This window comes from Heterodontus francisci, chromosome 6 (genome assembly GCF_036365525.1).
Source record: "Heterodontus francisci isolate sHetFra1 chromosome 6, sHetFra1.hap1, whole genome shotgun sequence".
Taxonomy (NCBI): domain Eukaryota; kingdom Metazoa; phylum Chordata; class Chondrichthyes; order Heterodontiformes; family Heterodontidae; genus Heterodontus; species Heterodontus francisci.
The window spans coordinates 43,893,195-43,917,569 of NC_090376.1; the positions used below are offsets into that span (position 1 = coordinate 43,893,195).

Sequence of the window (24,375 nt, forward strand, 5' to 3'; positions counted from 1 at the left end):
ACACATGATGCATACTTCTGGGGCTAAACAGGCAAAACAAGAAGCTCTAACCTAAAATAGATGAGAGTATTTGAAAATGATTTAATTGAAAGGCTGCAGTTGGCCTGGAGCCAGTAGCTGCTCCAGGGCCTTCTGCAGCGTAGCCCCTCAAGCAGAGGCCATAGTGCCAATATTAGTATCTCTCAATTTTGCACAGACTTGCAATTCAAGCCTTCGGCTGCAATGTTACTTTGTCAATCGACAGGCTGGTTGATGAGCTTAGCCAAAAGAGGCCAAGATAGATATTGTCCACCTTGATGTCGCTGCTGCAATAGGAATATAGGAACAGGAGTAGGCTATTCAGCGTCTCGAGCCTGTTCCCCATTCAATGGGATCATGACTGATCTGCAACCTAACTCTACATACCTGCCTTGCCCCATATCCCTTAATGCCTTTGTTTAAAAATATCCATCAGTTTCAGATTTAAAATTAACAATTGATCTAGTATCAATTGCTGTTTGCAGAAGAGAGTTCCCAAAGTGCTCCCTAATTTCACTCCTGGAAGGTCTGGCTGTAATCTTTTGACTATGAACCCTAGTCATAGATTCCCCAACCAGCAGAAATAGTTTTTCTCTATATATCCTATCTATTCCCCTTAATATCTTAAAAACTTCAATCAAATCACCCCTTAATCTTCTAAATTCCAGGGAATATAACCCGAGTTTGTGTAATCTCGCCTCATAATTTAACCCTTGGAGTCCAGGTATCATTCTGATAAATCTACACTGCACTCCCTCCAAGGCCAGTATATCCTTCCTAATGTGTGGTGCCCAGAACTGCTCACAGTATTCCAGGTGTAGTCAAACCAGGGTTTTGTATAGTTGTAGCCTGACTTCTACTCCACTGTACTTGAGACCTCTAAACATAAAGGACAGCATTCCATTAGCATTTTTGATTATTTTCTACACCTGCTCATGGCATTTTAATGATCTATGTACCAGGACCCCATTTCTCTTTGGTCATCCACTGTTTCTAGCTTTTCACCATTTAGAAAGTACTCTGCTCTATTGTTTTTAGGTCCAAAGTGAATGACTTCACATTTGCCTACTTTGAAATCCATTTGCTACAGTTTTGCCCATTCACTTAATCTAACAATATCTCTTTGCATTTTTATGCTTCCCATCTACACTGATGACAATACCACGTATCTTTGTGGCATCGGCAAACTTGGATATGTGGCTTTCTATTCCATCATCCAAGTCATTACAAAATACAGTCAATAGTTGAGGCCCCAACACAGATACTTGGGGAACACCACTTGTTGCATCCTATCAATTAGAATACCTGCCCATTATCCCTACTCTCTGTCTCCTGCGACTCAGCCTATTTCCTAATCACGTCAATAATTTGTCTTCAATTCTATGAGCTTCAACTTCAGCTAACAATCTCTAATGAGGGACTTTATCAATGGCTTTCTGTAAGTTCATATAGGTAACATCCAAAGACATACCCCTGTTCACTACTTCAGTCATCTCTGGGATAAATCCAATCGGTCAATTACTGCCCCATCATCTCAATCATGAGCAAAGTGATGGAAAGCGTCATCAACAGTGCTATCAAGCAACACTTACTCAGCAATAACCTGCTCACCAATCCTCAATTTGGTTTCCGCCATGGTCACTCGGCTCCTGACCTCATTACAGCCTTGGTGCAAACATTGACAAAAGAGCTGAGTTCAAGAGGTGAGGTGCGAATGACTGCCCTTGACATCAAGGCAGCATTTGACTGAGTGTGATATCAAGGAGCCCTAACAAAATTGAAGTCAATGGGAATTGGGGGGAAACTCTCCACTGGTCGGAGTCATACCTAGCACAAAGGAAGATGGTTGTAGTTCTTGGAGACCAAACATCTAAGTCCCAGCACATTGCTGCAGAAGTTCCTCAGGGTAGTGTCCTAGGCCCAGCTACCTTCAGCTACTTCATCAATGACCTGTCCTCCATCATAAAATCATAAGCGGCGATGTTCGCTGATGATAGCACAGTGTTCACTGTCATTTGTGACTCCTCAGTTACTGAAGCATTCCATGTCCACATGCAACAAGATCTGGACAACAATCAAGTTTGGGCTGATAAGTGACAAGTAACATTTGTGGCACACAAGTTCCAGGCAATGACCATCTCCAACAAGAGAAAATCTAACCATCTTGCCTTGACATTCAACAGTATTACCATTGCTGAATCTCCCACTATCAACATCCTGGGGGTTACCATAAAACAGAAACTGAACTGGACCAGCCATATAAATACTGTGGCTACAAGAGCAGGATAGAGGAATTCTGCGGTGGTTAACTCACCTCCTGTCTTCCCAAAGTCTGTCCACCATCTACAAGGCACAAGTCAGGAGTGTGTTGGAATACTCTCCACTTGCCTGGATGAGTGCAGCTCCAACAACACTCCAGAAGATTGACACCATCCAGGACAAAGTAGCCCACTTGGTCGATGCCCCATTCACCACCTTAAACATTCACTCCCTTCACCACCAGCGTACAGTGGCAGCAGCGTGTACCATCTACAAGATGCACTGCAGCAACTCGCCAAGCCTCCTTTGACAGCACCTTCTAAACCCGTGACCTCTACCACCTTAAAAACAAGAGCAGCATATGCATAGGAACACCACCACATGCAAGTTCCCCTCCAAGCCACTCACCATCTTGATTTGGGAATATATCGCTGTTCCTTCACTATCGCTGGGTCAAAATCCTGGAACTCCCTTCCTAACAGCATTGTGGGAGTTCCTATACCAGATGGACTGCAGAGGTGCAAGAAGGTGGCTCACCACCACCTCTCAAGGGTTATTAGGGATGGGTAACAAATGCTGGCCTTGCCAGTGGCACTCACATCCCATGAAAGAATAAAAAAATTTAGTCATCCCAATAAAGCTGGCAGTAATCAGCAAGTCCAAGTGAGAAACATGTCTTTTCTCGTTGCTGTTCTAAAGAAAACTCTGGCAGTCTTTGATTGGTGAGGCTACAAGTGACTTGCACTACGGGAGCCAGCAATCATAGAAAGTATAACGCTATCTTTTGACCTCTCTTAGCTTTAATTTGAGATTTTGTGTTAACATTTATACTGCCATTGAAAGTAAATACCAAGCCATTATCATTAGGCATTCCCATTAAAAGTGTTCTCATCTCTCGGGGCAGAAATCAGACTTCAGCCTGTTTTCCAGGCAGAAAGTGAGGGCACAAAAGTCCAATTTAGGGGGCCAATCTCCTGTCCCTGAACAGTGTCACTAACACGTCCGATGCTATGTTGATTTGTGTGCTGTAGCGGCATCTCTGGCAGCTGCCTAAAATAGGTATTTTAGTCCCCTTCAATATGCTAATAAGAGGAGGCATTGGCATAGTGCTCATGTCACTAGACTAGTAATCCAGAGCCCAGGCTAATGCTCTGGGGACATGGGTTCAAATCCCACCACAGCAGATGGTGAAATTTGAACTCAATTAATAAATCTGGAATTAAAAGCTAGTCCAATGGTGACCATGAAACCATGGTCGATTGTTGTAGAAACCCATCTGGTTCACTAATGCCCTTCAGGCAAGGAAATCTGGTGTCCTGATTGGTCTGGCCTACATGTGACACCAGACCCACAGCAATGTGGTTGACTCTTAAAATGCTCTCTGAAATGGCCTGGCAAGCCACTCAGTTCAAGGGAATTTTTAAAAAAGCCCTCATATCTGTCTGAGGACCTAGACTAGAAATTCATTTGTTGTGAGTGACCTGGTATATGAGCTAAGCAGTAGTCCTTATCAGGACTGCTGGAAAAGGCATCCAAAAAGGATAAGTTTTAATAATAGATTTACCATACCTGACTCCTTAGCACTCTTGCAGGCTACAGTTGGCCCTTTCCTGTTTACCTGCCTGCCGCTGCTGGCAAGGCGACCAGAGAGGCAAGCTACCTCTGGTAGCTCGCTCAAAATATTACCTTGTGTGCCACCCAATTTGTGCCAGAAAATGGGTGCAAATCAATTTATTCTCCCATATGAGGAGAAACTACTAAACCCAAAGGGTTGTGAATCTTTGGAATTCTCTACCTCAGAGAGTTGTGGATGCTCCATCATTGAATACATTTAAGGTTGGGATAGATAGAATTTTGGTCTTGCAGGGAATCAAGGGGTATGGGGAGTGGGCAGGAAAGTGGAATTGAAGCCCAAAATCAGCCATGATCGTATTGAATGGCGGAGCAGGCTCAATGGGCCATATGGTCTACTTCTGCTCCTATTTCTTTTTTTCTTGTGTTCATGTGTTAGGACTGCACAGAATAGACTTGGGGTTTGTCAGTCCTTAAAGTGATAATTCAGGCTTCATATGGTACCTAGTTAAACAGTTTCTTAAGTTGTCTTAATTGAATCCACTCATAGCAAGCAATATTTTAACCAGATCATTCTACTCACCAGTTCCAAACTCTGCTCAACCCTTAAAAACTTAGTTTCTGCAGGTCAAGGTAAATATTTTTCTATGAATTTCTTCTTTTTAAATTCAAATGCTTTTCAGTAGCAGTTTGTACCTGTGTCCAAACATCAATTTTGTTAGCTTTTTGCATTTGTACAATTGTTAATAATATATCAGAATTCCTATTAATATGAGCTTCACATCAACATTTCCTCAAATAAATGAAATTGGATAATAACTGATTGGCTCTAATCTTGAGATCCACTTACCACTGTCCTGATTGGTATACATTGTTATTAAAATTCCACTTAGAATTGTACTGATAATCAATTCTGCTGCTGATACCAACCAACTATAAAGCAAGCAAAGACCATATAAGCTACAGTAATAAATCTCAATATGCCATCAACTATAATATCAGAATCTATGTTCCAGTTACATAATAATTTTTTGAGGACAGAGTTCTCCAGTTTATTCTGCATGCCATGCAGATTTATGAAGTCAAAGATTGTAGTCTTGAAACTGACCGAGGATTACAAGTAAATTCAGTAGAGTCAAAACTTTGTGCATTTAGCAAACTACTTGAAATCGTGTAGTGGAGGTACATTATGGAATGGTTTTGTGTTATATGATATCATAGTAGGATGTTGTAGCTTAACAACAACTTATATTTATATACGCCATTAATATAATGTCGGCCCAAGGCACTTCACAGGAATGTTATAAGGTAAAATTAAACACAATGCCACATAAGGAGATATTGAGGCAGATCACCAAAAGCTTGGTCAAAGAGATAGGTTTTAAGGAGCGTCTTAAAGGAAGAAAGCAAGATGGAGAGGTTTAGGGATGGAATTCCAGAGCTTAGGTCCTTGGCAGCCACAGGCATGGTCACCAATGGTAGAGCAATTAAAATCAGGAATTCCTGACAGGTCAGAATTAGATGAGCATAGATATCTTTGAGGATTATGGGGCTGGAGGAGAATACAGAGATAGGGAGAGGTGAGGCCATGGAGGGATTTGAAAACAAAGAAGAGAATTTTAAAATTGTGCATTGTTTGACCGAGAACCAATGTAGTCAGCAAGCACAGGGGTGATAGGTGAACGGGACTTTATGTGAGTAAGGACACAGGCAGCAGAGTTTTGGATGACCTCAAGTTTACGGAGGATAGAAGTGGGAGGCCAGCCAGGAGTATATTGGAATAGTCAAGGCTGGAGGTAACAAAGGCATGAATGAGGGTTTCAGCAGCAGGTGAGCAGGGACAGGGGTGAAGTTTGGAAATGTTACAGAGGTGGAAATAGGCAGTCATAGTGATGGTGTGGCTATATGGTTGAAAGCTCATCTCGGGGTTACATATGACACCAAGGTTGTGAAGAGTCTGATTCAATCTCAGACAGTTGCCAGGGAGAGGGGTGGAGTCAGTATCTAGGGACTGGAGTTTGGAGCAGGGACCGAAGACAATGGCTTCAGTATTCCCAATATTTAAGTGGAGAAAATTTTTGCTCATCCAGTACCAGATGCTGGAGAAGCAGTTTGACAGTTTAACAACAGTGGAGGAGTCAAAAGAGGTGCTGATGAGGTAGAGCTGGGTACCATCAGCGTACATGTGAAAACTAACACTGCTTTTGAATTATGTTGCTGAGGGGCAGCATGTAGATGAGTCATAACTGGGGGCCAAGGATAGACCTTGGGGGACACCAGAGGCAACAGTGCGGAAGCAGGAAGAGAAGCTATTGCAAATGATATTCAGGCTACAATTAGATAGATATGAATGGAACCAGGCAAGTGCTTTTCCACCCAGCTGGAAGAGAGTGGAGAGGTGTTGGAAGAGGATGGTGAGGTCAACTATGTCAAAGGCTGCATACAAGTTGAAAAGGATGAGGAGGGATAGTTTACCTTTGTCACAGTCACATAGGATGTCATTTGTGACTTTGATAAAGCCGTTTCGATCCAGTGGCAGGGGCAGAAACCTGATTGGAAGGATTCAAACATGGAGTTCTGGGAAAGACGAGCACGGATTTGAGAGGAGGCAACATGTTCAAGGACTTTGGCGAGGGGAGGGAGGTTGGAGATGGGGCGGTAGTTTGTAACAACAGTGGGGTCAAAGGTTGTTTTTTTGTGGAGAAGGTGATGATGGCAATTTAAAGGAGAGAGGGACAACACCCAAAGCTTGAGAACTGTTATCAATATCAGCTAACATGGGAACCAGGAAGGGAAATAGGAAAATAAACCTCAATTTAATGTGTTTGACCTCATACTTGGATAGATCTTGACTTGTGCGATTGTGTAAAATGTGTGATAGTGAGTCGACAGCCCATTTTACATCTCTCCTGATTTTTATTTCCATTGGAGATTATTGGGAGCTTTTATTTGCACCTGAGAGGACAGATGTCTCTTGGTATAACTTCTCATCTGAAAGACAGCACCTCCAACAGAGAGAGAAAGAGAGGGAGACAGACAGACAGAAAGAAAGGAAGGAATAAATGGAGAAAGAAAGACACTGTTCTTCAACTAATGCCACAGAAACCTTCCACATAATGTCTCAATCAAAGAGGCTGCCTCTGATACAGCACTGCTCCTTCCTACTGCACTGCTATGGCAATCTAGATTATGTGCTTAAATCTTTGAAGTGATACTGGAGCCAATAGCCTTCTGATTCAGAGGCATGAGTCCTACCACTGAGCAAATGCTGACTTAACAGCCATGCTAACCTTTGCTTAAAGTATATAATCTCAGGGTCAAGAGAACATGCTTGGTGTATCATGTGACATTATCTTTCTCAACATTATTAATCTTGTTCTTGCAAATTTTTACATTGTGAAATTGATGAAGTTATACACTATTTACTCCTAGATTTATAAGACTTATAATAGGTGTGCTTTACATGTCTCCCCATTCAATACATCACTAGTGTTTTGCAACTCCTTCTATGCCTAATGAATCAGGTATTCCCTATTTGCATATAACTTTTGAGCCAGTTTTTCATATTGTGGGGTGAATAAGTTTCTGTGTAAGTGTATAGAGCATATAGAATGTTGGGGGAAATTTCTTTCACCAAATGAGAGAGAGAATAAAACTTTGCAAGGTATGCCTGAGGCAAAGACTTCAGCACTAATGCTTCAAGCAAAGTTACTTTCACCAGGTTACCATTATACCAGACATAGTAGAGAACCCTTAACTGTTTAACATTTAGTTTTTATGGGATCTGTCCAAGGTCCTTTAACTTGGTCAACTTTCAACTCTGCCTCCATCTCTCCCACAATTCCCAGTATGAATACCTCCAATCTGACTTCACCCTTCCCACAGCACAGAAAGGATCATAACCAAAGACACAAACAGCATTCTCTGTCATTTTCGTGAATTATCCGTCCTCATCTTCCACGACGTATCTGCAGCCTTTAGCTCTACCATCCTCCTCCTTCATTGTTTTATGGGATGCTCGGTTCCATTCTTACATATCCAAATATAGCCAAAGCATCTCCACCAGTAACACCACCTCTGAGACCCCACAAAGATTCAATGTTGACCCCTTCCTCTTCACCACCTGCATACTAACTGTCAGCTTCACATATATTTAGATGACACCCAGCCTCATCTCTCCATTGAGGCCAATCTCCAGTTGCTTGCCATTTCAACACACCACGCTGCTCTCATACCCACATCTCTGTCCTGAGCTTGCTGCAGTGTTCCAGTGAACATCAACGCAAGCTCGAGGAACAGCATCTCATTTACCGATTAGGCACACTACAGCCTGCCAGACTGCACATTGAGTTCAATAATTTCAGAGCATGACGGGCCTTCCTTTTTATTTTTAGTTATTTTTTTCTTTTTTGTTTGTTTATTTTGTTTTAGTTTGTTTCATCATTCATTTTTTTTACCATGTGCCTACCTACTGTTTTTTTCATGTTTGTGCTTTGGGCCAGGGGTGTTCATTTTTCTGTCAATTAATACCCTCTCTTCACTAACGCTTTGTCTTTCAGCAGACCATTAACATAACATTTGCCTTTGCTCCATGGCCTTCTGATCAGTTATTCTCTGTGACCCTCTGTCCTATCAACACCTTGCCTTTTGTTATCTCTTGCCCCACCCCTTCTTTATTTGCTTACATTTCTAACATTTGCCAGTTCTGATGAAGGGTCACTGACCTGAAACGTTAACTCTGCTTCTCTCTCCACAGATGTTGCCAGACTTGCTGAGTATTTCCAGCATTTCTTGTTTTTATTTCATCTCCCCATTACCTCTCTCAATCCCTCCACTGCTTATTTGCTGTCATATTGCTTGTCTGATATCCAATATTGTATGTTTTAACTTCCTATTATTAAATATTAGAAAGACCAAAGTCATCATTTGTGGAGCTTGCCACAAGCCCAGCTCACTCAACTCCCACTCCATTCTCCTTATCAGCTGTTGTCTTGGGTTGAACAAGACTGTTTGGAACTATGGCATCCTATTTAACTCAGAACTGAATTCTGATCCCATAGCCTCTCCCGCAAAAAGACTTACACCTCCATAACATCATATAGCTCCACCCTGAACTCAGCCCATTTGATTCTCAAATTCACACTTATGTCTTTGTCACCTCCAGACTTGGCTTTTCCAATGCTCTCCTGGCGAGCTACCTGTTCTGCAACTCCCAAAACTCCAGCTCATCCAAAGCTCTGCCATCCTACACCAATTCCTGTTCACCCATCACGCCATCTGTCAAGGCTCTTTATCCCTCAGTGTATCCTTGCCTTTATGTTTAAAACCTTTCCTGGCCTTAACTCTCCCAATCTCTGCAACAGCCTCCAATGCTGGAACTCCCTCCAGATTTTCTGTTTTTCTGACATCAGCCTCCTGCCCATCTGCCTTCTATTTGCCACCTGGCAACACCTATGCAGTCATATTCAGCTGGCCTCCAACACCGGAAACATCAGAGGAATGTATGATGGCATTAAGAGAGCTTTTAGGCCAACCATCAAGAAGATCGCCCCCCTCTAATCTAAATCAGGGGACACAATCACTGACCAATGCAAGCAAATGAACCGCTGGGTGGAACACTACCCAGAACTGTACTCCAGGGAGAATGTTGTCACTGAGACCGCCCTCAATGCAGCCCAGCCTCTGCCAGTCATGGATGAGCTGGATGTACAGCCAACAAAATTGGAACTCAGTGATGCCATTGATTCTCTAGCCAGCGGAAAAGCCCCTGGGAAGGACGGCATTACCCCATAAATAATCAAGAGTGCTAAGCCTGCTATACTGTCAGCACTCTACGAACTGCTTTGCCTGTGCTGGGACGAGGGAGCAGTACCACAGGACATGCGCGATGCCAATATCATCACCCTCTATAAAAACAAAGGTGACCACAGTGACTGCAACAACTACCGTGGAATCTCCCTGCTCAGCATAGTGGGGAAAGTCTTCGCTCGAGTCGCTTTAAACAGGCTCCAGAAGCTGGCCGAGCATGTCTACCCTGAGGCACAGTGTGGCTTTCGAGCAGAGAGATTGACCATTGACATGCTGTTCTCCCTTTGTCAGCTACAGGAGAAATGCCACGAACAACAGATGCCCCTCTACGTTGCTTTCATTGATCTCACCAAAGCCTTTGACCTCGTCAGCAGACGTGGTCTCTTCAGACTACTAGAAAAGATCGGCTGTCCACCAAAGCTACTAAGTATCATCACCTCATTCCATGACAATATGAAAGGCACAATTCAGCATAGCGGCGCCTTATCAGACCCCTTTCCTATCCTGAGTGGCGTGAAACAGGGCTGTGTTCTCACACCCACACTGTTTGGGATTTTCTTCTCCCTGCTGCTCTCACATGCGTTCAAGTCTTCAGAAGAAGGAATTTTTCTCCACACAAGATCAGGTGGCAGGTTGTTCAACCTTGCCCGTCTAAGAGCGAAGACCAAAGTACGGAAAGTCCTCATCAGAGAAATCCTCTTTGCTGACGATGCTGCATTAACATCTCACACTGAAGAGTGTTTGCAGAGTCTCATCAACAGGTTTGCGGCTGCCTGCAACGAATTTGGCCTAACCATCTGCCTCAAGAAAACGAACATCATGGGACAGGACGTCAGAAATGCTCCATCCATCAATATCGACGACCATGTTCTGGAAGTGGTTCAAGAGTTCACCTACCTAGGCTCAACTATCACCAGTAACCTGTCTCTCAATGCAGAAATCAACAAGCGCATGGGAAAGGCTTCCACTGCTATGTCCAGACTGGCCAAGAGAGTGTGGGAAAATGGCGCACTGACACGGAACACAAAGGTCCAAGTGTATCAACCCTGTGTCCTCAGTACCTTGCTCTTTGGCAGCAAGGCCTGGACAACGTATGTCAGCCAAGAGCGACGTCTCAATTCATTCCATCTTCGCTGCCTCTGGAGAATCCTTGGCATCAGATGGCAGGACCGTATCTCCAACACAGAAGTCCTCGAGGCGGCCAACATCCCCAGCTTATACATCCTACTGAGTCAGCGGCACTTGAGATGGCTTGGCCATGTGAGCCGCATGGAAGATGGCAGGATCCCCAAGGACACATTGTACAGCGAGCTCGCCACTGGCATCAGACCCACCGGCCGTCCATGTCTCCGCTTTAAAGACGTCTGCAAACGCGACATGAAGTCCTGTGACATTGATCACAAGTCATGGGAGTCAGTTGCCAGTGATCGCCAGAGCTGGCGGGCAGCCATAAAGACGGGGCTAAAGTGTGGCGAGTCAAAGAGACTTAGCAGTTGGCAGGAAAAGAGACAGAAGCGCAAGGGGAGAGCCAACTGTGAACAGCCCCGACAACCAATTTTTCCTGCAGCACCTGTGGAAGAGTCTGTCACTCTAGTATTGGCCTTTATAGCCACTCCAGGCGCTGCTCCACAAAGCACTGACCACCTCCAGGCGCTTACCCATTGTCTCCTGAGACAAGGAGGCCAAAGAAGCAGACCATTGATGGCAATACCTTCACCCATCAATTGTTCCACTCTCTGGAATGCCTTGTCTAAACTTGGGTAAGTTACCTATCCTCTTTTAATACCCTCCTTAAAAACTATCTCTTTGACCAAGCTTTTGTCCACCATTCCCAATTTCTCTTTCTGAGGTTCATTATCCAATTTTCTTGAACCTCCCTTCTTGCAACTTCCCGACTTCATTTAGCCCGCCACTGGCAGCTGTCCTTTTTGCTGTGTAGGCTCTAAGCTCTGGAATTTCCTTCCTAAAGTTCTCTGCCTCTTCACCTTTCCTCCTTTAAGATGCCCCTTAAAACTTACCTCTTTTACCAAATCACCTGTTCTAATGTCCCCTTCTTTGGATTGGTGTCAATTTTTGATTGATTATGCTTCTCTGAGCTACCTTAGTATGTTTTAGTACTTAAAGTTGTTTTATAAATACATACTGTATATCATTAAGTAATGTATGCCAGGAAGGGGTATGTGTGTTAGCTTCCTGAGAGCTATACTGTGGGTCTTCTTGTGTTATTGTTGGTCACTAAACTCAATGTGTTGCAAACCCAAACAATTCTGCCTGTCTGCCAGGAAGAGGCTGTCCTGTCCAGCTGGGAAGCTTTCCTACTGTTATTTTCCCAGAAGCAATTGCTGGCAAGGGACAAATGATGCCTTGAACCACCTGCTTGTTTCTGTACTTCTGCACATTGTTGTTACCTGAGGGTGATTCACTGTTGCACTCATGTAAGGTCTTTGAATCCCTTTTTGATGGCTCATAAATAAGTAAATCAGCATCCTTCTGTTCCATTCTTGCAATAATATCACAGCACTGATGTCATGTGTCAAGTCCTAACATCCTGGAACCCAGGAAGGAGTTAGGAGTGCATCTCTTCATTATCTGCCAGTGAAAAAATGTACTGCTGAGCAAGATTTGGCACTGGTGTCATTAAGGTACATTTCCAGTTTCTATTAGGAGTTACACTTCAGATCAGGATCTCCGATACCAATACCACCAAAACTCCAACTAAGATTCAAATCTGCTTGGTATTGACCAAAGATCTGTGTTATTAATGGCACCCAGCAGTGATGTTGCTCACCATCCTAGAGTAAATCTTCTAAAGGACTCTAGCTGCACAAAATTATTCTATATTTGGTGGTTCAGGGATTCCTAACTTCAGCTCCAAATTGGACTTCTCAGCAGGGAAACCTCTCTGCAGCATGATTCCCGGCACAAACTAGTCAATAGTGCTGGTTGGTATTGCTGAACCAACCAGTACCAATGGTGCAGATCAACAAATCAGGCAGTAGGGGATTCTAATCCTTTATTGCCTGTGTGGATTGTGTCTCTTGTCCACTAGCAGAGACCTGTAACCCAATTGTCAGCGGATGAACTAACTTCTGTCGATTGCTAGTCACTGTCCAGCTCGTGTCCTACTTGGGATATCCCAGAGTGAGAGAAATACACCTTCATTTTTGGCTGTGCTAAAGGTTGCTTAAAGTTCTAGACTTATCACAATTTCCTCTTCTAGTTTCATTCCCACAATGGCTCATGTACTTTGTGTGCATTCTGCAGGAAGTGAGGGAAGGAATATTCACCCTATGATGTTGAATGTGTTATTTTTGTATTGTGGGGCCAGTAAAATGCCATGCTTCCCAGCACATCTTTTATGGCTTTTGTTAGCTAGTTAACAGGGAAAAGATCCCAACACAGAGTTTAAGAATATAGCCACTATTTCTGTACAGTTGCGATCATATAAAATTTCCATTGAACATGTGTGTGGGGAAAGTACTTAAGAACAATTTTATTTTCAACAGTCACAAATGCTGCACTCCCTGTGATTTCTGAACAAACAGTAAACAAACGATCATCTCAAACTGAATATGTTTTGATCTATCTTACCAATATGGATCATCTGGAATCATCACAGGTATTAAACAAGGTAAGTCATTGTTTCTCCTGGTATGCAATTTAATTAATTTTTCTTCTTCTGTCATTTTTTCTTCCCACTGCTGAAATTGCTGACTCATTCTTCAGTACAGTCTACAGGTGCCAAAGCTGTGTAGCTCACTAAAGTGGCCATTCTTCATGTGAAAACCTACACATTGATTGTCAGTCAGCGATTAAATAATTGAGGCATCACAGCGAACCCCAATCTAGTGATCACAATGGGTACTTTCTAGTATGGATCAGTGAACATTGTTACGACCATGACGGGAGGACTGCACTGTCCTTCTCTAATTCCACTTATCCACAGGTCACAACATATATTAAAATAATCATTTGGTAGTACAGAACTTGAGTATTGCTGAAAATAGAGACATTTTGTCAAAGCTTTTCGCCTTGCACTCATCAGGACAATTCGCAAGAATACCAATGTAAGGGAAGCAACAAATTTATACCATATGAGAAGACAGTGCTGATTGGTTAGCAAGTGGACTGTGATTGGTAGATGCGTTTCCAGGCGCAATGTGTGTCCATTTTTTTTCTGTCTGCAAAGAACAGGGCCCTGTGTATTAATATATGTAGCTTCCGGTACACACATTGCGCCTACTTCAGATAAACAAAATTTAGCTTTTGGAAAAGTATCCCACTGGCCTTTCTATGCCCGATTCATCAGACTGCACCAACCCACAGGTCACTACCATTTATTGCTACCTTGAAGGGCTTAGTGAAATCTGGGGCAGACAACAAGTTCATTAATCAAAATGGCTTTCAGCCTCTCAAAAGATGCTTGGCACTATCCTGACCACACTACCTTGGCTTTCTTTTTTTGTAGCAAATCTGTCAGTGGAGCAGCTGTAATGCTAAAATTTGATAAAATTTGATTTCTCATTTAATCTTAGGGGCAAGGAATCCATCAATGCTTGTACTTTTGCTGTCCTTGACAACACTTGGCCCTGCCCTACTATATGCCCTAGGCAGGTTACCCGTGCTTTTGCAAATTCACTTTTGGCAAGGTTTATCACCAAATCAGCTGACTGTAATTTTCTGAACAGAGCTTCTAGTTGTTCCAAATGGTCCTTCTAAGTGTCACTGTATACCAGCACATCGTCAAGGTAAACCATACAGTTAGGAACATTGGCTACCACTTGGTTTATTCGTCTCTGGAAAGTAGCAGGGGCATTTTTTAGCCCGAATGGCATCACTCGGCATTGGAAAGGACTGTCTGGTGTGAAAAAGGCCCATATTTATTTAGCTCGGGGTGTTAAAAGAACCTGCCTATATATCTTTAACAAATCTATTTTTCTGTGCCTTGATCAGGGAAGATTTATTGAACATTTCCTTCAGATTATCGAAATCCCGAAAGAAAGTTTCAGATATGTGGCTGTCTGTGGTGCCAATTTGATCTCTGACAATGGAACTTGTTTAGCCATTTTTCGGTCACTACACATGAAGGAAAAATTCCTGGAACCTTTTCCTGCAACTGCTCTGTCTCTTTGACTTCACTTGGTCTTTCCTTGACTACTGGAGAAGCTACTACCTTCACTGCAGCCAAATCATTTCCCAGGAGTAGCTGAACTCTGTCTACTGGCAAACAATGGACAACTCCTATGGTTACCATTCAGACATTAGGTCACACTCCAGGTGCACCCAATACAAAGGTATGGGTATGTACTCCCCACCAATACCATTCACTAAATCCTTGGCATTTAGTGTGCTCTCTGGTGGAAATGTTATGCCTTTCCCCAGCAAAAGAGTTTGGGTGGCTCCTGGATCCCTAAGTATAACTTTGGTTTATCTGCCTCACTTGAGGAATAAAGAGTTACTTTTCCTTCTGACAAGAATTCCTTATAACTCACAGGTATCTTGTTCACGTTACCTGCACTCAACAGCGGTTTTTGTAGTTGGCCTTACAGCTGCAATAGGAGCGACAGCCTGATCAGTCGTACTCTCGGTCAGGGCCCTTTTCTCTGCATTGGCCGTGTGTACGCCAATAAGTCCCTTGAGTTTACCCCGCAACTTCCAGCATTCTGAACAAAGGTGTCCCACCTCATAGCAATGGAAACATTAAAGCTTTCGGACCTAACTTCCACCCTCAGCATCTTCCTTTCTGGCCTGAGAGGAGATCCTAGGGCGTTCCCAGCTATCCCTTCTTGTCCCCAGCTACTTGCCTTCCTTTCACCCTCCCACCTTCTATCCTTCTCGGGTTTTTTGGGGTAATGGACAAAAAGTTTGGGCTTGTGAACAAGCTCGTAATCATCAGCGATCTCAGCTGCCTGTCTGTCTGTTGAACCCTGCTAGTTCTTGACGTGGGTTCTTACTAATGGAGGGAGTGAATTTTTTAATTCTTCCAGGAGAAGTATTTCCCTAAGGGTCTCATATGTGGCCACTACCTTTAGTGCCCACATCCGATGATCAAAGTTAATTTGCTTTACCTTCTCAAATTCTATATAAGTCTGCCCAGGCTATTTCTGGAAGTTCCGAAATTTCTGCCTGTAAGCTTCAGGGACTAATTCATAAACAGCGAGAATAGCCTTTTTTGTCATGTCATTATCTGCAGAAACCTCCTCAGAAAGCATGGCATAAACTTCATGAGCTCTGCCCATCAACCTGCTTTGCATCAGAAGTGTCCAGCTTTCCTTCGGCAACGTCATCTGTCGAGCTATCTTTTCAAAAGAAGGAAAAAAATGCCTCTCTGTCCCTTTCCTCAAAAGTTGGGTGGGCTTGCCCAAATTTAAACAGCTCTCCACTGGGTCCTGGGCTGGAGTCAGCTCTTTCCTCACCAGAATTTTCACTGGAGTCAAGGCCACCCTTTTTTTTGGTTCTAACTTTTTAAATTCAAATACTCTTTCTTGCTCCCTTACTTCTTTTTCTCTCTCCTCCCTCTCTTCTCTTTCCTTTTGAAATTGTATTGAAGTTTTTCCATTTCTTTTTCCTGTTCAAGCTCAGGTTTTTTCATTTCCAATTCTCTTTCCTTTTTCTGTCTGCCTTCCTTTTCCCTTTCCAGTTCAAGCTGCTTCATCTGCAACTGAATCGTAGCTAATTCAACCAAACTACCATCTGGATTGCCTTTTCCTTCTTCCAATTTCAAATGTTGTGCTAGTACCTCAATTATGTCTGCTTTCTTAGCCCCTGGTTTTAACCCTTAACTCCAACTTTGCTGCCAATTCCTTTAGCCTAGCCTTGGTTAAGTTTTGCAAATCACTCAGGGACAAATTCTCCCTCTCCAGAAAGGTCGTGGCAACTGACAAAGTCATTCTGGTAGTGTAAACTTTACTCTAATGCACAAAAAACCTGGTGTTTTCCTTTTCCCCTTTTTAGTTATTATTACCACACTTACAATTGCACATCATCAGCTTTAGGTTATCCTGGACGAGCCTCCAATTATGTGTTACGGCCGAGATGGGAGGAGTACACTGTCTTTCCCTAGTTCCACTTCTCCACGGGTTAGAACATATATTTAAGTATTTACTGATAGGGCCAATTATATTTTTATTTCACAATAAAATCCACCAAACAGATTCCTTTAATAAGCAACAAAGTTATCAATTTATTATAAAACAAGACATATTCAGTAAAGATGCAAAGCATTAACATACAGATTAAAATATGAAAGGTCCCTTCTACCTTAGCCCAGCACACACGCACACACACACCAGTTAAAGGAAAAATAAAGAAATTTTCTCTGCAAAGATCTTTTTATAAAAAAGACAAAAAAGAATACTTTGGCCATAATACTTGCTAATTCTTGAAGGAAAAGGAGACAATATGGAATGATATCAGTTGTCGCTTTTCTGGTGTCCCAAATGTGCGTAGATGGCTGTCACTGGGATCTTTTTGGAGCAATTCTCTTCAGGCGATGTCAAGGATTAGTCTGCCAGGCTTTACAGGAGAAAAGCAGCATCAGAGGTTTCAGCTATCATACAATGGTTTCTCAAGGTTTTTCAGAGAGGTGGAGAAAGGATGAACTGGTACCTTCTCTCTTAGCAGGCTGACCCCCAACTGACTCAAAACGGTATTCAAAATGAAACCAACTCTTGACCACCATAAATCTTGACATGTAAGCCACTCTCTATCAAGAACTCCCCTAGTCACCAAGGCTCTTGTTGTTTATTTAGTTTAAGGCATGTGACATCCAGTAATGGTTTTTTAAAAATAAAGTTCAAGTCCCAATGCCCTTCCAGTGTCCCTTCTTTGAAAAAAAAAGCAAAGTGCAGCATCTATGGAATCACTTCAGTCTTCCAAATGAATCCATCTCTATAATCTTCAATCATGAGTCCTCAAAAATTATTAAAAAATAGAAGCACTACCATTCTATCAATCAGAATGCAAACACTCATTAGTTTTTGACTCTCCATCCCACGGCTTGGAGGTCAAATATAGCATCTCCACTACTGCCCAGGCTAATGCTGGCAATTTCCTCCAATTAGTGATCAAACTTTACAGGTTTATATGGTTTAGCACCAGACAAGACAATACATTTATGGACAAAACTATTAGGGTAGCTATGTAATCTTAAGATTTAGAATTAAATAATGTTGTTCATTTGAAAACATAGATGCTGCTGACTAGTGATCTTTTCAATGGATGTTATCTGAAACAATTTTTTAAAAATTACATGTTCCAAACAATAGTGAAGATTCCCACCTCACACATACATTGGCATTTTTCTCTGAAATAAAACTAATTATGGCCCAAAAAGTCTATGGTCCTTCCTGTACATTCCTGTAATGATTTTGGCGGGAATCTGTTAAAAGATCTGCAAATTCAGTCAGATACTGTTCGAATGTGGGAACTTTGCTTTGTGGTGATAGAGTTCTGCATACTGAGTTCCTGTGTTCCTGGTCCTCAGAGGGACCTGGCAAAGGGACAGCAGTCACCTGGTGAGACCAGGTGTACCTATCTGCCAAAGGGCAGAAGTGGGACCCACCTACTCCAGGCTAGGATCCTGGACAGGATGCCAAAAGCAATAATTCAATTTTTTTTACTTTTCAAATGGAACCCTTACTAAGGAGGCTGTGGGGGTTGTATAATCATAAGCACAACAGGAGAAATTTCTTGATGTACAATAATGTAAAAAAAATGGTAATGTTTTACAAGCCACTGTCTGAAGCTTAATTCAATATGACATCATAACAGTGGCAAATTAAGGGAACCATAACAGAGACCAACAGTCTTAAGTTGATAATTAAAACCTGCATTTCAGATGATATGCTGGATTAGAAATTGGCTCCAGTCCTGCAGCCAAATAAATGTAGCCCACAGTAATAGATTAGCCTGGAGGCAGGGTACTAGTGGTATCCCCCAGGACTCAGTATTAAGCCCACTACTGTTCACTGTATTTATCAATGTCCTGGACAGTGGTGTTGGAGGTAGGGTCAGTAGGTTTGCAGATGCTACTAAAATTTGTGCAAGGTTTAAGATAATAGAGGAGTATAGTCGTCTGCAAAAAGAAAGACTTGTATTTACACCTTTTACAACCACTGGACATCCCAAAGCACTTTACAGGCAATGAAGTACTCTTGAAGGGCAGTCACTGTTGTAAAGTAGGAAATGTGGCAGCCAATTTGCAAACAGCAAGCTCCCACAAAGTGCAATGTGATAATGACATGATAATCTTTTTGTGATGTTGTTTGAGGGATAGCTATTGACCAGGACACCAGAAATAATGCCCCTACTCTTCTTCATAATAGTGTCATGGAATCTTTTATGTCCACCTGAGAGGGCAGATGGATCCTCAGTTTAATGTCTCATTTAAAAGGAAGCACCTCTGACAGTACTACACTGGAATATCAACACTGAGTTTTGTACTCAAGTCCTGGAGTGGGACTTGCATCCACAACCTTCTAACCCAGAGCCCAGAGTGCTACCAACTGAGCCACAGCTGACACCAAACGTATCAAAGTATTAGGAGAATGGGACAATAATGGCAAATGACATTTAACCTAGATAAATGTAGTGTCATGCATGTAGGGAGTACCAACACAGAATATACTTATCATTTGCAGGAATGATACTGAAAGCAGTGGAGAGAGAAAAGGATTTAGGTCTTATTGTACACAGATCACTGAAGGTTCATGAACAATGCAGAGAAGCCGTATCCAAAACAGAGTATTGAAATGATATTAATAGAACTATTTGGTATAAATCAAAGGGCACCATTCTGTCACCATACAGGTTTTTGGTTAGATTGCATCTAGAGTACTGCACCCAGTTTTGGTCCCCTCATGTGGTAGGTGACGGAGTGACATTGCAAAAGATTCAAAGGAGAGCTATGAGACTGATATTTGGCTTTAAAAAACCATAGTTACTCAGATAGGCTTAAAGGGCAGTGTCTATTCACTTCACAGCAGCGTAGATTTACTGGTGACCTGCTGGAAGTATATAAAATAATACCAGGGCTGGATTGCATGCTGGTTAATTGATAGATTATTTCAGGTTGACAGATTGGAGAGGATCAGGGCACATGCTGCACAAAAGTAGGAATAGGTGAGATGTTAGGCATTCTTCTTTTCCCAGAGAGTAGACAGACTCTGAGTACCTTCAAAAGGGAACTGGAGTGGTTCTTGGCTGGGGCAGAGATCACATCATATGGAAGGTAAGTGGGTTAACAGTTAATAGAAACATGGCCAATCCTGGACTGATTTAGATTGCCTGAGGGTATCAAAATTTTCCACAGTTATCTTTTCCCTTATTGGTTCTTTTTTGCCTCTCTCAGAAAAATACAAGAATGCAGGGAAAGTGTTGTGAGGAAGTGTCTAGTGTGGGATGGCTTGTTGGACCAGATGCTCTTTTCCTGCCTGTCATTTCTGTATGTTCATATGATATTTTTAATATTATTTCATGGGATGTGGGCATCAATTGCAAGGCTAGCATTTATTGCCCATCCCTAATTGCCCTTGACAACTGAGTAGCTTGCTAGGTCATTTCAGAGGGCAGTTAAAAGTCAGCCACATTGCTGTGGGTCTGGAATCTCATGTAATCCAGTCCAGGTAAGAACAGCAGATTTCCTTCTCTAAAGGTCACAAATGAGCCAGATAGGTTTTTACAACAATCAATGATAATCTTTATGACATCATTACTGAGACTAGCTTTCAATTCCAGACTTTTTAAATTAATGAATTAAATTTCAATTCCATCAGTTGCCATGGTGGGATTTAAACCCATACCCCTAGGCCATTAGCTTGGAGTTCCGAGATTGTTAGCTCAGTGACATTACCACTATACCATCATCAGCAGCAATTAACTCCCTGTGGAGTTTGAATAGATGACAATGTACTCAACATCACAGAATATTATGGGCTGGATTTTGTTCTCATTCCGACGCAGGCTCCATGGGGGTGTCGGGTTTCGGGTTGGGGGTGGAGGTGGTGGGTGGGGGGGGCGGGGTGAGGGGGTGGGGGTGTGGAAGATTGAAGCGTTAGCGGTTTACCACGGAACCCGACATTGGGATTGCTGGGCCTAATCTGCCCGGTGGCAAGGAAGCTCCATGGCGGGCCATCCACTGCTCTGCAACAGGACCCAACTTTACATATTTAAATTATCTGTTTGCATGAATTAAAATGAAAACCGGAGCAATCTTACCTGCAGTTCTGGATCTTCAGCACGACAGGTGGAACACACACACCTTCACTTTCACATCCAGGGAAAGCTGGTGCCACCGAGGTGGGGAAGGGGGGAATCTCTGCATTTGTAATGTAGTTTGGAGGTGGGGGGGGGGTGGGGTGGGGGGTTAACGGGGTGAACTCTGCACTTTGTGCAGTTGTTGGGGGGCGAGGGTTAACTCTGCACTCAGTGCAGTTGAGGTGGAGAAGGGGTCAACTCTGCATTGGTAGTGTAGTTGGGGGGGAGGGGCAAATATGCATGTTTAGTGTAGTTGCGGGGGGCCAACAGGGGCAACTGTGCAGTTCCTTCACAGGGCTGGCAGCCCTTTAAAAAGGGAGCCAGCACTTGTGCAAAAACAGTTGACTCTGTTCAAGGCATCTCTGAGGATGCCCCCACCACATGATTGGGGGGTGGCCACCCTGCATATGATAATGAGCTGCCGGGCTCATGATCGCAGAGGCATGGCGGCATGTGGCCGAGGCTTGCCGGCTGCCATCTTTTAAGCCCAGCACCGCTCCCGGTGTGGGACCACAAGATTCAGCCCTATGAATGAAAAAACCAATTCAACCTATCTAAATTCATCCATCTATGAGAACCTATAGTTCCCTAATTGGAGCATACAGCTGTTTTCCGACCCAGGAGCATATGTTCTGCTGTCTTTAGTGTTTGAAATTCATTCTGTTTATACAAACAAATTATAAAAATAGTTTAAAAAAAATGAGGCATTTAATTTCATATCTTCATTTTATAGACATTTGCCATGGATGAAAATCATAACCAAAATCAATTCTGTTTGAACACCAACAATTCAGCAAGAAGACAATTATTGATGTATGACGCCAGTGGTATGAATTAAATTACTTGTGATCTAAAGTGATTTTTTTTTAGTACCATGTTAAATTATTTATTAATGTTTCTGTAAGACATAAACATGCTTCTTTAACTAGGGATTTTAACTAATAAAAACTTTCAGATTTCCAAAATTTGCCATTTCTTTCTTTTCTGCATATTTGATGTACAATATGACTTAGAATTTCAGGTTAATGTCAGCAAAATGGAAGTTGATGTTTCGGACACCATAGCACTGAAAGTAATCATGAACATTTCTGGGAATATATCTTGTCATTGGAACTTTAAGAACAACAGAACTCAGTGCAATGTAAACTATTGCACCATGCACAGGTATTTTTTAAAATTAAAACATGAAGTGGTATTCCTGATCTGTAATATGAACTGAACTGAATTGGCCCTTTTGTGTTAGAAAAAGATCATGATTCATAGGGACAGGAGTAAGCCATTGCGCCCCTCACTCCTGTTCCACCATTCAATTATGTCCCAACTGATATGTTCCTTATTTCCATCTACTCACCTTGGTTCTGTAACCCTTAATACCCTAGCCTAACAAAAATCTGTCAATCTCAGTTTTGAAATTTTCAATTGGCCTACCTCAGCAACTTTGTGGGAAGAGAAAATTCCCGATTTGTCCTGCCCTTTGTGTAAAGAATTCCTTTCTGACATCATCCCTGCATGACCTAGCTCTAATTTTAAGGTTATGTCCCCTTGTTCTGCAATCTCCAAGCAGAGGAAATAGTTTCTCTCTATTTACCCTATCAAATCCTTTAATCATTTAAAATACCTCAATTAGATCACCCCTTCATCTTTTATATTCAAGGGAATACAAGCCTAGTCCACGCAATCTGCCCTCATAATTTAACCTTTTTAGCCCAGGCATCATTCTGATGACTTTGCACTGCACCTCCTTGACGGCCAATGCATCCTTACTGAGGTGCAGTGCCCAGAACTGAATGCAGTGCACTAGATGCGATCTAACTAGGGCTCTGTACAATTGCAAGATAACTTCCAATCCTTTGTATTCCAGTCCTCCAAGATAAAGGCCACCATTTCATTAGCCTTTTTGATTACAAGTAAAAGACAAAAAGATACTAGTCACTGTAATGTTTGTTGTACGTATTGTACTGGGAGGAGCTGTGATGTGCCAAATAGGTGTCTTGAAAATGCTCACCCAATTGAGGTCTCAAGATCAGGCCAGGGTGGCTGCCAACGGGTGGGTCACGATTAGAGAGGGTGGGTGGTCCCGGAACAGCAGCAGATCAGCTTATTTTTGTGGGCAACAGAGAGTGCTCCTGCCCCTCTGTGGTCCAGAAAAAATAATTCAACACCTACCTTTGGTGGATCTCTCTGGTTCCATCATCTGAGGAACTGGTTGTACCCTGCAAGGTGCAAACTCTGACCACATTACGAGCAAAAATGGAATTCAAGGTCTTATTTACATCATAAGGCCTGACTATCATATTAAAAGAGGCCTATCACCTGAAATAGGTGGACGCTTTAGACTCCTGCCAGTATGTCCCTTTCAAAATAGAGCCGGCCATATTGCTAGTGTTAAAGGGCAGTAAGGCTTCCAATCCCCTTTTGAAGCTGTTAACACCCCGTTACTGCCAAGCAAATATCATGACTCCCCTTCCCATGGCTCATACATCTCATAACTCCTTTCTTGATTTTTGCAGATCTTTGCACCCACCTCCCTAATTACCCCCTGCACCCAAATTCCAGAACAATCCTTGGAACAATATCAAGTCACATAATCTCTCCCCAACTCGCTAATCTTATATCTCTTACCTACCTGCAACCAGGCACACCTTCCCTACAATTTTCCTCTGTATCTCTAGATTTACATATTTAAACAAACTTTTAACAGTAATCGAGGACACTGATTTAGTTTCCATGTAAATATGTATAAAATAATAGAATTTAAGCCTCACTATCTCTAATATGCCTGTAATAGTCTATAATAAAAATACTATTTGACACATTTTCACAATAAATCAGTGGATCTTATTGGACTTAACAGATCATGAAAAAGTATATCTGCTAGATGCACTAGCTAGTTAATTAAAAATACATGAGATTGCTTATTGAAAACAAAGCCTTAGAAGATTTTCATAATAACTACAATATCTCATGGCCATTTGGCCAGATCTTTTGTTTTACTAAGCTAATTTCCCACTATTGTGCTCCCAGTGCAGAGCAGGCCCTTCCCTCAAGAACTCAAATCAGAATATTGGACAGGAGGATAAAGCACCCACTAAGCAACCTTCCCAATGTTCCATCCATTAATTTCAATGGAAAGAAAAGCAGGTGTACATGGCAACTTCTGGACCCAAAATTCAGACACATGTTCCAAGCATACAATGCTCTGTGCCAGGAGTGCAAAAGTGGCAAATTACCTCAACTGAATCTTGGGTACATTTTGTTCGTTCTTTGAAATAACCAGTAATCCAAATACTTGACAGGAACTCTGGATAAATTTTCTAATCACTCAAAAAATCAATAAAATTTGATGAAAAAATGCAATAGCATATAAAATGATCCTCTAAAATGAAAAGGATTTAACTTATGTGAGCTTATGTAGTTTGCAAAGGCAATATTTTTTAGTTTGTAGTACATCCCAACTCACAC

The 24,375-nt window shown here is 42.3% G+C and overlaps 1 protein-coding gene across 5 annotated transcripts in view; it reads left to right on the forward strand.

Annotated features, from left to right (window-relative positions):
- Positions 1–24,375, forward strand: part of flt3 (fms related receptor tyrosine kinase 3) — a 122,075-nt gene that overhangs the window by 22,661 nt on the left and 75,039 nt on the right. For 4 of the 5 annotated variants that reach the window (XM_068033551.1, XM_068033554.1, XM_068033553.1 and 1 more), the window contains exons 2-4: positions 13,164–13,288; positions 21,647–21,740; positions 21,927–22,077. In XM_068033551.1, coding sequence (XP_067889652.1) covers positions 13,164–13,288; positions 21,647–21,740; positions 21,927–22,077 — 370 coding nt within the window. The remainder of the gene's footprint in view (positions 1–13,163; positions 13,289–21,646; positions 21,741–21,926; positions 22,078–24,375) is intronic. The other variant, XM_068033552.1, reaches the window with a different exon arrangement.